The 16,501-nt window shown below is 39.5% G+C and overlaps 1 protein-coding gene across 1 annotated transcript in view; it reads right to left on the bottom strand.

The window, feature by feature from the left end:
* LOC138740666 (connector enhancer of kinase suppressor of ras 2) overlaps positions 1-16,501 on the bottom strand; it is a 763,661-nt gene that overhangs the window by 18,616 nt on the left and 728,544 nt on the right. The window contains exons 21-22 of the mRNA XM_069893653.1: positions 10,185-10,698; positions 5,300-5,499 (exon numbers count right to left, since the gene is read on the bottom strand). Coding sequence (XP_069749754.1) covers positions 5,300-5,499; positions 10,185-10,698 — 714 coding nt within the window. The remainder of the gene's footprint in view (positions 1-5,299; positions 5,500-10,184; positions 10,699-16,501) is intronic.

The following is a 16,501-nucleotide window of genomic DNA, read 5'->3' as shown; positions in this document are numbered from 1 at the left end:
ATTGAATGGCGGAGCAGGCTCGATGGGCCATTTTTGGCCTACTCCTGTTCCTACTTCCTATGTTCCTATGTTCCTAAAGACTGTACAACAGGCTTTAATCCACAAAGACTTCCACAGAGCCAGGCTGGCTATAGCTGCAGTAACTCTGAGTGAGCTTCGGGAGGCCAGCACAGGCTTATATCCCAGAGGGTGATTGACAGCCGGCCAGGTGTTGTCCTGTCACCTTACTCTCCTGCAGGTACAGAGGTTTCCCCCTGCAGTAGCCCAGCGGTACACTCCTGCAGGTACAGAGGTTGCCCCCTGCAGTAGGCCGGTGGTGTACCACCACATAGTCCTAGGTGTCAACATCTCTGAGGATCTGTCTTGGAGCCTCCATGTTGATACCATTAAGAAGAAGGCCCACTAGCAGCTATTTTTGTGAGGTGTTCAGAGGAGATTCGGTAGGTCACTGAAGATGCTCGTAAACTTCTCCAGGTGTACAGTGGAGAGCATTCTGGCTGGTTGATTCACTGCCAGGTATGGAAGCATGAACTCTCAGGACAAAAATAAACTTTAGAGGGTTGTTAACTCTGCCTGTGACATCACAGGCACCAGACTTCACTCCTTCAAGGACATTTACATGAGGTGGTGTCTTAAAAAAGCAGCCTCTATCCTCAAAGACCCCCACCACCAAGGCCATGCCTTCTTCACTCTGCTACCATCAGGAAAAAAGTACAGAAGCCTAAAGATGAGCACTCAACAGCACAAGGACAGCTTCTTCCCTGCTGCCATCAGATTCTTGAATAATCAATGAACCAAAGACACTGCCTGTGGTGATATGTCCACCAACATACTGCAGGGGGCGATCTCTGAACCTGCAGGAAGACCACCTAAGGGGTTGACTCCACCTGGCCGGCTATTAATCAGCTGACATAAATAAAACCTGAGCCGGCCCCTCCTGAGTTAGTCACACAGGAAGCTACCAAGACTGATGTTCAGACTTTTACTGGAATAAAACCCGTTGTACAGTCTTTTGAGTTTGTGTTTGTTTGCTGCTACCTCAGTGCATCACACTGCCTTATTTTGACTTTTCATGCACTATTTTAATTTTTGTAAGGTTGTTTATGTGAACGAATGCACAATGAAGCTGCTGGAAAACAACGAATTTCCTGACTTGTTCATGACCATAAATGCTGATTCTGATATGCATTCATTGCTAAGTGCACTGACCACTGCTGGTGCTTGGTATGATGGGTATAACTTTGAAGAAAATAACTGGGGGAGCAAAGATTCAGAATTGATGGTTCAAATCTCTCAATGCCAGATGTGGAATAGAAATTCATTTGGTCAACTAATCTGTAATTATAAAAAGCAGCCAGTCACAGACAAAGGTGGCCATATGGAAACATAGAAAATAGGTGCAGGAGTAGGTCCATTTGGCCCTTCACCACCATTCAATATGATCATGGCTGATCAGTACCCGGTTCCAGCCTTCTCCCCATACCCTCGATCCCCTTAGGCACAAAGGACAAATCTAACTTACTCTTAAATATAATATTTGTATCTGGATTCTTGTGAAAACTCACCACTGCCCTTCAGGAGAGGAAATCATTATTTGGCCTGACACATGAAAAATAGCAGCAAGAACAGTCTTTTTGCCCTTTACTCCTGGCCTGCCCACTCAGTAAGATCATGGCTGATCATTTAGCACCTCTTCCTGCACTAGTCCTAAATGCCATGATTCCTTTAATAATTAAAAATCTATTTAAAATCTATCCAAGTTTCCTTTGATGCAGTTAGGTTGCAAAAATTCACCAAACTCTGGTTGAGGAAATTTCTCAAATTTCCTTTATATCGAAGCTGATTTATTTGAACTACTCATTGAGACACAAAATACACTGGACAGCAATTTATTTCAAAAAGTTTGCTTCTTGAAAATTAAATGGGGATTATGATTGATAACTACAAAATGTACACAAAGATAATTTCTGATTTGTTCTATCAAGTAGGACCATTAAATTATAACGTTTTATTGAATTTAATACGCTTCATTGCATAATGATGCTGAGCCAAACTCTCAGGTTGACTATATGTCACACAACAAATGTGAGGAGCCCAGGGTTTGTCTTGGTCACTGATTTTACAATCGAAATAAAGCTCATAGGCTTTCTTAATCATTGCAGTCGTGCTGCGTCTTTGAGCCTTAAATGTATACTTGCCACAAATGTATCAGAATGTATCGCTATCGTCAAGTACACTCACTATAATAATGCCTGAAGAACATATACATAAATATGTGTTCAATCTCTATCATTGTAATGCACAACATCTGCATCAGTGAGTTGCTTTTATAGCCTGTCTGCATTTATTCTGATTAAGCAAGCCCAGGCCTAAGACAATATTTGCATAGCATCTGTATTGAGTGCATGCCCAGGCCTGCTTGGACTGACCAAAACAGCTTGCTTTGTTGGAAATATACTAGTAGATTAGGAAATCACAAAAATAGGTTATATCTAAAAAACCTTATGCAATAGGAAAATTTTAAGGCAACTTTTGTGATCAGCAGCCCAAACTCCACAAAATACATACAAAAGTGTTCAGGAAGCAAAATCTTATTTGTCCAGTGATATTAGTTTAACTTCCCTGTTATTTTCTTATTCCACAATTTATTTTATCTCAGTCTGTTATGAACTTACATTTAATATTTGCTCAATTCTCTTATGAATTGATCAACAGAAACTCCCTTTATCTCTTTTTGTTTCTCACTATCTAACTCCCCAGGCTATTCAACCATCCATTCTTTTATGAATACTTTGGTCCTCCTTTCCTGAATTCATTATTTCCATGATCCTAAATGGAAAAGATTCAGAAAAGATCTGACAATTCAAACTGAGCCTTCCTGAGGCAATGTGAGCCAACAATAGCATCAGAATTGTATTGTAACATACATTCATGACCTGAATGTACCTTAATTCAATGAGGTACAGGTATACAAAAGGGAGATGAAGAGGAAGCGTCAGATGTATCTAAAAATGAAATCTCAGCACCTTGAGGCTGCAACAAAGAGTTTCAATTGTTCTGAACTGCAATTGTAGTGTGCAGTATACAAATCTACCCCTGCAGCCAATGAATTGGATGAGGGCTCTCCCAGATCGGTTGACAATTAAATAAGGAGGAAGATGATCCAAAAAAATTCCTGTCCTTGACATTGGCAGGGCTCAGAAAGTGAATATTAGAGACATCTGGAGCATATGCAACCAGCCTGGCTTTAACCTGAGAATGCTACCAGATCAATGGATACTCTTCACTTGCTTGGATGAGTACAGCCCTGTAATGGAGGATTTAGACCAGCTTATGCAAGAAGAGATGCAGTTACATCAGAAGACATAATCTAATTTACACCATGAGGCCCAGGATGTATGAATTAGTAGACACATCAAAATTCCACCATGAGGCCCAGAGATGCATATGAATTAGTAGACACATCAAAATTCCACCATGAGGCCCAGAGATGCATATGAATTAGTAGACACATCAAAATTCCACCATGAGGCCCAGAGATGCAGTTTTCTTTTGTTGGTTGCAGACTGTCAGGAGACCTTGAAGATAATTAAATCATTTGTTCAAAGAGATAAGCTATGAAGTAAACAACTTTTGGGTAATATAAGCCATGGTCCCACTGATGAAGTTTGAGACTCTCTGAGGGGTGGAAACATCTCTCAGCAAGAAGAAGAACTTCTAGAGTCCAGCTAATGTCCCGGTCGGGGGAGGTGGAGAAGCTGCTACCGGCACCCCGACAACCTACTACAAGTGTGCAGTCATTGCCTCGCTTTGGCCGTTGGGACCAGTCCAGGCGTTGATAAGTATAATTGGGAAGGGCTTGCATATTGTAGTTTAAAATCAGCTTCTGAATTTGTAATAAACATTTGTATAAACTGAAGTGCTCTCGGTGTGGGTGTCTTTTGGTAGGTCAAACACTTTTGGTAGCTCAAACACTTGTGACCAATCTAAAATGAACAAAGTGAGAGGTACAAGTTTACCCAGGGCAAGCCCCAACCCACTCAAGATGCCCAATGCTAAGATAATGCAATCAGCTTCACATGAATTCTAATCAAACCACCCTGAACATTTTCTCTCTCTTCCAGTGTAGCACTGCGGATGTTGTGTATACCAACTACTAAATGCAATGCAATTACTCTCCTTGGCAGCATGTTGTAAGCCTGTAATATCTACTACCAAGGACATGAATGTAGGGGGCAAGCCTCTGAGAAGTCTACTGGCAATCTCATCTTAAATTCCATGGCCCCTTCAGCCCAACTTGAGATATCTCATGTTCCCCTTTTTTGCCCTCCTTATTTCCCTCTTGAGTGAACTCCTCTGTCCCTATACCACTCTAAGGATTTGTTTAACTCTCTTCCCCATGGAGAAAAAGAAAACCATGCCTCAAGCATTCAAGAATAAAATTCCATCCACAGGGAAGATGGAAAGGATAGAAGAGGGAAGTCTCTGCAAGAGTTGCACCTGAGCAAGGAAGTGCTCTATTTGTTATTTACTTTGCAAGAATAATAGAAGTTAAGTAATGAACTGCAGATTAGGTCTCCTAGATAAAATCTATGCTTGGATCTGGAGTGGTGGTACAGGAATTGGGTATTTGTGGGATAACCAAATGGCAAGATACAGAATAGATCATGTTGGAATCTTTCTAAATTTAAATTTGCAGAAGACCTCGGGCGTATAAATAAATTTATATAGCATCATATAAAATTCCTCTTTCAATTGCTAACCAGTTTTAACCTCTTTAGTACAATAAAGTAACAGAACATTACACCATTCAGTAGGTTTATGTTACTATGACATCATCACTAAATCTGCAACTTATTTACATATTATCACTTTGAAAAGGTATTGCAGCCTTGTGTATTTCAATTGCCCTCCAGCATCCAACATCCTGTAGGGATGAAGAATCCAGATCCCTGTGAGGAGCTGTGCAAAAATAATACTTTTGGGGTTCCCTCCTTCATGACATTTATATAATTTTACTCTTCTACCCTATTAGTTGCGATTTCTTTCTTTTATTATCTTCATTAGTTAAAACTGCAGTTGTAAAACGCAAAGAACTCAACTGAATGCTGCGTTCATTGACATTTGTTTTCTAATTTAAACCTTTTATGGACTCTCTTCATTTTGAATTTTTACTTCACCATCACACTGAGAGTGAAAGTATATTCTGAACAATGTCCAGCAAAGAAATGCCCACAGCTGACTAAAAAATATACTCTAACATGGGGGCATGGAGCAAATAAAGAATATTGCTTCTCACCTTTATTGTACTCTTCAATGCCCTAATGTGGTGCAATTTTTCATTGACAACTGGATCATTACATCTTTTTATAAACGACCTTCGGAATTCTTGTTTGGTCGAAGGGCGTTGCTCTCCAATGGCAGATAGACTTGCCTGCTCCAGGGATCTGTACAGCTCCTGTAAACCATCCGCAGATCGCCTTGTTTCTGCTGAACTTTCTGGAAAGAAATAATGTGGATGTTTGAATTATAGGTTAAACCAAGTCAATTGCAACCAACATACAATCTTTTTCTTTGATAACTACTAAGAAAGGCTCCTTGGAGACGTTTGGGAGGCTGAGGCTTTTTTACATGCACACAGAGAATTATTTTTAGACAGTTTAGACCTGTAGAAGATAAATTGAAAACAAATTCTCTCCAATCATCTCCAATAATTTCAGATGACATGCAATGTGAAAGAAAATTCACGGTATACACCAAAATAGGGAAGCTTTCACTTGAGGAACAGTTCATGGAAAAACACAATTCATTATGAATAAAATTAAACACTGTAAATCTGAATATCCTATTTACCATACATTTTATTGATACAATAATGTGAAACATTTAAAAGCCAACTTGCTGAATAAATGCATCCAATAAACAAGATTAGGGGACTAAGTCTCAATAATGAAGCTGTCGTTACAAAAACAGAATTCATTTACATCTGTCAGACATCTGTTTGCAAAGTGAAATGACAAAATACACATTTAAACAGAATAAATACTCTTTAGACAGCCAATTGCTGTACATTTAATGAAATGTATGTGTGAAATTACTTTTTAAAAAATAAGTAGTTATCACTTATTAGAGACTGGGAGCATGGGAAATCATTCAGTGACCATAACAAGTCATAACAAGACCATAACAGCCACATATTATTCTGTACCAAGTTGACAGATAAATATTAAATGTAATTTCTCCAACATTCACAAATGTCAATGAAAGTAGTTTCAATATAAAGGTTATATTTGAATATCCTCGGTGGATCTTTGATTGAGCTATTCAGGATATTTAAAATGACTATTTACGTATCATATTACATACTTTATAATGTCAGTACCTATAGTGAAGATAGTTATGAAAGTCAATGCAAAATTGCAAAGCAAATTTATATGTTGTAACAAGAATAGAATTCGGGTGACTGAAGTTGTACCTTTTAACATTATAACAAAAATAAATTAGGACCAAACAAAACATACTTTAACAATCATGAATTGATCACTGCTCCCTCTTACCTTACAAATTCTCCGTTCTTGAGCTGTTTCCACTGTTTTCAGACATAAGCAATGTAATCTCGTGGGGATTACATTATTTATGTCATGTGACTGTGGCCTTGCTGAACGGCCTGAAACAGGGAACAGGGGATTTTTAAAGTAAGAGGGGCAACCCTCACTCCTTCCTTGAGTTGCAGGCTATTAATGGATGATTGATTACTTTGTGACATCCAGAATTTACATTATTTGCATGCAATTTTAAAATTTCTTAAAATGACAATCTGATAATGTTTGTTGGTAGGAATGACAGTTCAAGAGACATTCAGTCAAGTTCTCTCACATACACAAATGGTACAATGGACAAAAATGCAACACCTGGTGCCAAATTTAGGTAAATTAGAACGTGTGCAAACAAAAGATGCAGTTTTGTTTTCTTTGATATCTAAAATTCAGTAAGTTTGCTGGATTTTAGGTAACATTTAGCTGCAGTATTTCCACAATAGAATGAATTAAAAGCTCATTCACGGAATAAATATAATGTTTTGGGGGCCAAAATTTCCATGAAATAAAATGGAGTAAATCCCATGAGTTTCCACTGGGAACGCTCATCAGTCTGGAGAAAAGCTTGGAGGTGGCTAATTTTTATTACTTCTGACTTTATTTGAAGAATTAGAGATACAGGAGATCTGTAAACTGGGCACACAGACCTCAAAGCGTCTCATCAGTCATAGTGGAGATGTCCTCCAAAGGTGGACTCCACTTGTCAACACTCATATCATTTTACAAGGGTCTCTGGGCTCATTCTCACAATCCTATTTATTTGCTTGTCCTTGAAAATGGCAAAAGAGCAGGAGTGACTCCAATAACATAGCATTTATTGGCATTTCCACTGACAGTATTTTTTTTTGGTATTTCTGTGATTGAAGATTGATATACAAATTCCTGGAAGCAAAAGGCATTGAGGGTATGGGGGAGTTGTGCAAATTGCTACTGAGATGGATGGAAAGACCACAGAGGAGATGAAATTGGTTGCTGCCTGGGGTGATGGGGTTCAGCTGTGATGAGACAACAAATGGTTTCCCTTGAGAGTAAAGGTTGAGGAAGGCCCTGACTGAGATATATCAAAATTATAATGGCATGCACAATGAGAGGGGGGACCTTTGGAAGCAGACCTGGTCTGGCTAGGAGCAATCCTTTAAGACCTGCCAGTAGGTATGGCTACACTCTCAGCCAATCACAGTCATCCTACACTACCCTCTGTAGTTATACACATTGGTGATAGAATCTGTACTATCACAAGACTCTCACAAGGCTTTTGTTTAGGTGAGGACCTGAAATGCAGTAGGTTGCAGGGCTGGGAAAGGAAAGCAGATAAATACAGATGGGGACTTAGTGGCCAGTGTGAAATCAGTGCACCAAAGGACCTGTTTTTGTGCTGTATGATTGGGATCACCGAGATGATGGAGCAGGCTCAAAGGGCCTGTAATTGTGTCAATCCAGTACTGAAGAGGGCACTGTGATGAGGTTGCTTTAGTGGAAACTGACTGACTTCTGTTATTTATCTCATTGAAACAAAAGTGGCGAGATAACCAACAATACCCTCTCATTCAAGAACAGACTCCAAAACTATTGATTTGTCAATGATCTCATCTATTCTTTGTTGGACCTTGGCTGTTGACAAACTATGATAAAAGCATTTTGGAGGCACAAAAGACTGCAGGCAGTGGAATATGAAGCTGAAAATAAGCTGCTGGAGGAGCCTAGTGGGTTAAAACCACCTTGCTCTCAAATTCATTTTGACTATTTCTGGCTCTCTTCCTTTCCTAGATCTCTCTGCCTTCATCTCAGAATCCACTGCTACATGCAATAAATATGCAGACTCCCACAGCTGCTTCAACTACATCCCCCCCACCATCCCCGCCCCACCCCACCCTGACTCCGACAAGGATGCCATCTCTTTTTCTTGGCCATATCTGTAGGATTTCTCATCTAAGCGCTCCTCAGACGCTGCCCCTCTGCTGTTGTTAATTGTTGCAAATGCACATTACCTTCATTTCCTACATGTCTGTTTTCAGTCCCTCCTCCCCCTCCTTCATCACCTTTCTACCTTTCCACCAGCTCCAATGGGATCTTACCGCCAGTCACATCTTCCTCTCTTCTCACTTTCCCCACCACCGCTTTGCACAGAGACCACTCTCTCTGTGACTCCCTTGTCCTCTGAACCTGCTCTCTGTGACCTCAACATCATTACCTCTTTAACGTCGGTGAGGTGAAGCACAAATGAGGCAACCATTTTGCAGACCATGTGCGCTCTTAACCTTTCAAGTCTCTCCTCATTCCCTTCTCCACTCAGCAATAAGGCCAACATACAAATTAGAAGAACATCACCTCTTGTTTTGATTGAGTATCCTCTAGCCCAATGGTATGGACTGAATTTTCCAGTTTCAGTTAACCCTCACCCCCTCTGTTCCTTTTCCACTCCCATATGAGTTCATTCTCTCCCTTTGTTCACTTTTTCCATTCCTCCACCCTCCCTTATTACCTGGAATCACCCCCCTTCTGCTCTTGGTGCCATCAACCCTCCCTGTCATTCCACTTCTCATCTACAGCCTCCATTGCTATCCCTCTCCCTCGCTCACGTGGCTCCATCTGCCCCCATCATTCACCTGGCTCCATCTGTTCCCTCGCCTTCCCTCACCTGGCTCCATCTGCCCACTCTCCCTCCCTCACCTGGGTCTAACTGCCCACTCTCCCTCCCTCACTTGGCTCTAACTGCCCACTCTCCCTCCCTCACCTGGCTCTAACTGCCCCATTGCCCTCCCTCTTTCACCTGGCTCCATCTTCCCCCTCGCCCTCACCAGGCTCCATCTGCTCCATTGCCCTCCCCCACCTGGTCCCATCTGCCCTCTCATTAGACTCCATCTGCTCCATTTCTCTCCCTCACCTGGCTCCATCTATCGTCTCACCTGGCTCCAACTGTCCCCTCACCCTTCCTCTGCAGGAACCATCTGCTCCCTCGCCCTCCCTCACCTGGCTCCATCTGCCCCTTCACCCTCCCTCACTGGATGCATCTGCTCCATTTCCCTCCCTCACCTGGCTCCATCTGCCCCCTTGCCCTCACCAGGCTCCATTTTCCTCCATCACCTGGCTTCATCTGCCCCCTTGCCCTCACCAGGCTCCATTTTCCTCCATCACCTGGCTCCATCTGCCCCCTCACCCTCACCAGGATCCATCTGCTCCATTGCCCTCCCTCACCTGGCCCCATCGGCCCCATCTGCCCCCTCACCCTCATCAGGCTCACCTGCTCCATTTCCTTCCCTCACCTGGCTCCATCTGCCCCTTCACCCTCCCTCACTGGATCCATCTGTTCCCATGCCCTCTCCCTCCCTCTGGCTCCACCGATCACCTATTAACTCTGCTCTCTCAGTTGCTGAACACCAACTCTCCTCCAGCTTCCACAGCTGCTGCCTGATCATTGAGTTCTACCAGCAGTTTATTTTAAGCTATAAATACAATTCATTGGTTATGTCTCACGGGATGTACAGAGGATGTGAAACATGATATCACAAATGAAATAAATCCCAGCCACACACAGCTCTCTCCAATCACTCTATAAGCACAATGTGTGGAAATATAGTCGACACTAACCTTGTTTATTTGCTCCATTTTGCTTGATCCCTTGAATCTCATCATCTTCAGATCGCTCCTCAGCAAGTCCAGGAGGCAGCAAATGTCCTTTCATTCTTGCTTCTCTATTTCTAGGTAGACTTTGACTCCGTTGCTTACAAACTCTACTGTGAGACCCAGGTCCCTGCTCACACTCTACCAGTGGAAAAGGCCCATCGCGGTCTTGGTTATGGTGTCTCTGAACAGGCAGTGTTGCCTGTCGTCTCCTCTCAGGTGACATTAGTCCTGTTCTACCAGTCATGTACTCTGTTTCTGGAGGGATCGTCTGCAGGAAGTGCAGCCCCGAACTGGTCAGAGGGGTTTCAATCAGATCCTGCCACGAACGCCGCTCTCTGTATGAAGATCTGCAGCCAGACGAATGTGTACTTCCCGATGCATCATGTCGCGAATCCTCGGCAGATGAGTGCGAGTATGTTGATTCACTCGAGAAGTGGCGCCCGTGCTTAGGTTCTGGAAAGGGACTTGAAGAGTTCATCTGGAGAAAGTGACCGGTAGTAATTAGGTAGTACCAAAACCACAAACAATAATCAACAACAGAGCAATGCACCTGGGTGAGCCTTAAATGACTGGTTGTGACATCCTTATCTCCCTAACCTCTCTAGCTCTTCATCTCACAAGATTCCAGCACTTGCCTAAATCTGGCCACTTGCAAGTCTCTGATTTTACACAGAACATAATACAGTACAGCACAGGAACATGCTCTTCGCCCCACCATGTCTGCTCCAAACATGATGCAAAATTAAATCACTTCTGCCTGCACGTGATTCGTATCCTTCTATCCCCTGCACATTCAATGATATTGCAAGAAACCTGAACATTACCATCATTTTTGCTTCCATCACTACTCTGAACATCCCATTCCAGGCACCAAACTTGCCCTGCACACTTTAAAACATTCTCCCTTCACCTTAATTGCATGTCCTCTCACCTTGGATAATTTATCCTCGGATAAACATTCTGCCTGTCCACCCAATCGTTGGGTGTCCTCTCGAACACCACCCCCCCCCCCAGCTTCCGAACATCCAGAGAAAAACAGACCAAGTTTGTCCATTCTCCTATTACAGCTCATGCCCTGTAATCCAGTCAACATCCTGGGAAGACTTTTCAGTATCCTTTTCAAAGTCTCCACATCCTCCTTGTAATGGGATGCCCAGAATTTCAGGGTACAACTCAAACCATCACACTCATTTGTCCTTTAAAACTTTAACCAGGATTTTGGTCACACGTTCCACAAGATAATTTTTGTTATTTAGACATACAACACGGTAACAGGTCATTTCAGCCACGAATCCATGCTGCTCAATTTAAACCAAATTAACCTACAACGCCCGGTACAATTTGAACAGTGGGAGGAAACTAGATCCTCTGCAGAAAACTCATGCAGACACCGGGAGAGCGTACCAATTTCTTACAGGCAGCGTGGGATTCAAACACCAATTCCAATTGCTGACACTGTAAAGGCATTGCACTAATCGCTATGCCAACTGTGCTGCCCATCTTCTGGAATATCAAATTTTGATGATAATTCTTTCCATAAACCCCTTTAAGTTATATTTTGCTACAAGTGATACTGGTACAAATTTTCATTTTTGTGCACAGTTTATTTGGCCCTTTGAACTCAACCTATCCCTTGGAAAAGGCTTTCCTTTCATATATTTCCTTTTGTAGTATTTATCCAAATCCTACTAATATCGAATCTGCATCCACCCTCCCACTCACTGGGAGGGTCACAAGAGTTTACTCCTTCTTCAACAGGAGTCCACAAATATCTATGAAATTTGATCACTCAGTTTTCCCAAGAATGCCAATGTGAGATCAGTTGGTACTCTCACATCTGATTCAAATTTGGGGATTCAAGCCCCACTCCAAGACTTTCTCATGTTATCCAGACTGGAGATTGGCTAAACTTTTACCAAAGTTGATTCATATTGATCAAACAGGTTTTATAAAGAATAGATATGCTTCAGGTAACATTTTGCGTGTGATTAGTTTGATTAATAGATTTCAACAATCTTTAGATCATTCGATGGTGATATCCTTAGATGCAGAAAAAGCATTTGATAGAGTTGAATGGAATTTTTTGTTTAAAGTTTTGGAGAAATTTAAGTTTAGTCCTTCTTTTATTGGTTGGATTAGGGGTCTGTATAGTAAACCGGTAGCTAGAGTATTGACGAATGGTTTGATTTCGGAATCTTTTAAGTTAACTCAATCAACTTGTCAAGGTTGTCCTTTATCACCAGCTTTGTTTGCGTTAGTGATTGAACCTTTAGCACAGTTACATTTTTTTAATTTTTCACACTATGAACCATACTGACCAAAATACATAGACATTTTTCTCTTGAATATACACAGTGTCATTTTCTCCCCTTTTACCCCCTCCCTTCCCTCCCTCCCTCACCCCCCCTCCCCATTCATTCAATGTTCAATCTATATGATACATTAAACCCGTTAAACAACGTCGTCACTTAATAAAAATAAACAAGAAATTTGTGTCTTCTACTTTTACATACTGGGTCAGTTCATTTTGTTGTCTTCTCCTTCAGTCATTTTAGGTGGTGGAGGTCCGTGGTAGGATTTCTCTATTGTATTTCATGTATGGTTCCCATATTTGTTCGAATACTGTGATGTTATTTCTTAAATTATATGTTATTTTTTCCAATAGAATACATTTATTCATTTCTATGTATCATTGCTGCATTCTCAGGTTGTCTTCTAATTTCCAGGTTGACATAATACATTTTTTTGTTACAGCTAGGGCTATCATAATAAATCTTTTTTGTGCTCCATCCGAATCGAGTCCAAGTTCTTTATTTCTTATATTACTTCAAAGAAAGATCTCTGGATTTTTTGGTATGTTGCTTTTTGTGATTTTATTTAATACCTGGTTTAGATCTTCCCATAATTTTTCCACTTTCTCACATGCCCAAATTGTATGTATTGTTGTTCCCGTTTCCTTCTTACAGCGAAAACATCTGTCTGATACTGTTGGGTCCCATTTATTTAACTTTTGGGGTGTGATATATAGCCTGTGTAACCAATTATATTGTATCATGCGTAACCTCGTGTTTATTGTATTTCTCATAGTTCTGGAGCATAGCTTTTCCCATATTTCATTCTTTATTTTTATGTTTAGATCTTGTTCCCATTTTTGTTTAGGTTTACAGCTTGTTTCCTCGTTCTCCTTTTCTTGCAATTTGATGTACATGTTTGTTATAATTTTTTAAATTATCATTGTGTCTGTAATCACATATTCACATATAATCACATATTCAAAATTGCTTCCTTCTGGTAACCTCAGACTGTTTCCCAATTTGTCCTTCAAGTAGGTTTTCAGTTGGTGGTATGCAAACCTTGTATCGTGATTTATATTATATTTGTCCTTCATTTGTTCAAAAGATAATAATTTATTTCCCGAAAAACAATTGTTGATAAGACAAAATACACAGATACAAGGTATGAAAGTTTTAGACGAGGAGTATTAAATTAATTTATTTGCTGATGACGTATTGGTGTATTTAATAAACCCAGCTCAGTCACTTTTGCATTTGAAGGAATGTTTAATACAATATCGATGTCTTTCTGGATATAAAGTTAATTGGGGAAAAAAGTGAAATATTACCGGTAAGTGAAGGATATTATTCAGTTTATAAGAATATTATTAATTTGAAGTGGACTGATCGAATTAAATATCTGGGTATAATTTTGAATGTTAATTTTTAATCTTTATATAAATTAAATTATGCACCATTAATGAAAAAAATTAAAACTGATTTGATTAAATGGATTTACCTATTAATTTGATGGGAAGGATAAATACAATTATGATGAATATCTTTCTGTGTATACAATATTTGTTTCAATCTATTATGTATTTAGTTGATAAAATTTTTTTTCAAGATTTGAATAAAATGGTTAGGGAGTTTTTATGGAGGGGTAAATTTTCGAGAGTAGCTTTGAATAAATTAACTTGGAAATATGAGTTAGGGGGACTACGTTTACAACATTTTCAAAATTATTATGAGGCAGCCCAACTTAAATTTATTAGTTCATTATGGATTTGGCATGGCCTCCTAGTTGGGCTAAAATTGAGATGGCAAGTATTTCTGAATTTGAAATACATCAATTTTTGTTTAGGTGGAATATAAATTTGTTACAACAATATAATGTGCCTATACTAAAACATTTAATGAAGTTCTGGATAAAGAAAAATAAAATGATAGGCTCTAGGGGTAAATTATTGGCTTTGACTCCATTGTATAATAATCAACTTATTTCTTTTTCAATACATAATCAAAGTTTATTGCATTGGAGATTTAAAGGTGTGAAAAATTTGGGAGATTCTTTTAAAGAGGGTAAGTTTTTATCTTTTAATCAGATGAGGGAAAATTTTGGTATTAATAAGAATTCTTTATTTCTTTATTATCAAATTTGATCTTTGGTAAAATGTATGTTTGGGAGAGATATGATTTTACCTAAAATGACTAAATTTGAGACTTTTCTTATGAAGGTACCAGAGAAGGGTTATATTTCATTTATGTATCAAATATTACAGGATGGTATGGATAAAAAGGGTTGGGATAGATCTAAAATTAAATGGGAAGTGGATATTGGTTTTACTTTTTCTGAAGAGGATTGTTTAGATATCTGTTATGATAGTGTAACTAGATTGATAAATGCACATTATGCAATGATTAATTACAATTTTTTACATCAATTATATTTGACACCTGAAAAATTAAAACAATATGGTTTTAATGAATCAGATTTGTGTTTTAGATGTGGTGATACGGTTGGAACTTTTTTTCATGCTGTTTGGTTATGTATACATATACAATCTTTTTGGAAGAAAATTCAATCGTTTTTAGAATACCTGTATAAGATTAAAATAGTTTTAGATCCAACAGTATTTTTATTGGGTAGTTTGCAACCTCTGAAAGGTTTGGGATTAGATAAATTCTAGCTTGCTTTTGTATATTTTGCTTTATCCGTAGCGAAAAAAATGTATTGCTAGTACGTGGAAAGATATAAATATGATTGATATTAATAAATGCATAATGAGATGAAATATTGTTTAACAATGGAAAAAATTACATATGTTTCACATGATAATTATAATTTTTTTATTAATAAGTAGCTGTTTTACTTGGAATATTTACATTTCAATTTATATTGATTAGATTTTAATATGTATATTTAACTTTTTAAAAAATATTCTTTCTTTTTTCTTTTTTATGGCTCTCCTTAGGAGAGTTGGCTGAAGGGGGGGGGGGTTCTTTTCTTTTTTTTCTCTTTTTTTTAATATATATATATAAAACATTCATGTTCATGTTTAATTGCTGTATATGTCATATATTATTTGTTTTTTTGAATGAATAAATAAAGTTTAAAAAAATATGTTATCCAGATTGGCACTGCCATGCTGTGTCAATTAACACAGCATTTCTATTCTCATCTGAGATTCTCCCACCAGAAGAAACGTCTCAACTTCGACCAAATCATACTTCCCAAATCACTTACATTTCAAAAATTGCATGTAGTTTGCTAGAGTCCAGAAATATGTGGCTTGCATCCATTGTGGGAGAAAAGGACACCGTACATCCCAGCTGACTAAGGGGTGAGACAGCAGGGGCACCTCTGGTGCAGAGGATTCAGAATGGTTGTCTATATCTTTAACCTCCAAACAAATTAAAATAAACAAGTAAATGTTCTCTAGTTCAAGTTTATTATCATCTAATTGTACGAGTACAACGCAAAGAAATTTGTCCTCAGTGCAAAAACACAACCAGACATAATACACATAGACAAGCAGTACGTATAGAGTCTGTACGTATAAGCCTCAGAAAGTTAGTATGAGCAGTTTATCAGTCGATCAGCAGTCTCACTGCCCGTGGGAAGAAGCTGTTTCTCAGCCTGATGGTTCTGGCTCTGATCCTCCTGTATCTCTTTCCCAACTGGAGTAGCTGAAAGATGCTGTATGGTAGGGGTCCTCAACAATTTTGCGCACCCTCTGCAGACAATGGACAAATCTCCAGTGATCCTCTATGCCGCTCTTATGGTCCTGTGGGTTGACTTCTGATCCAATGCTCTACAGCAACTATACCACACTGTGGTGCTGTCAGCTAGGATGATTTTGATAGAGCTACTGTAGAAAGTCAATAGGATAGTTCTGATAGCCTTGCATGCCTCCATCATCTCAGAATGTGCAGTTGTTGTGGTGCCTTTCTGTCAAGTGAGGAGATGTTGCGTGTCCGAGGAACATGGTGCTCTCTACTCTCTCC

Source organism: Narcine bancroftii, chromosome 8 (genome assembly GCF_036971445.1).
Source record: "Narcine bancroftii isolate sNarBan1 chromosome 8, sNarBan1.hap1, whole genome shotgun sequence".
Classification (NCBI taxonomy): Eukaryota; Metazoa; Chordata; class Chondrichthyes; order Torpediniformes; family Narcinidae; genus Narcine; species Narcine bancroftii.
Note: the sequence above shows the minus strand (reverse complement) of the source record. Positions and strands in the feature narration are given on the sequence as shown.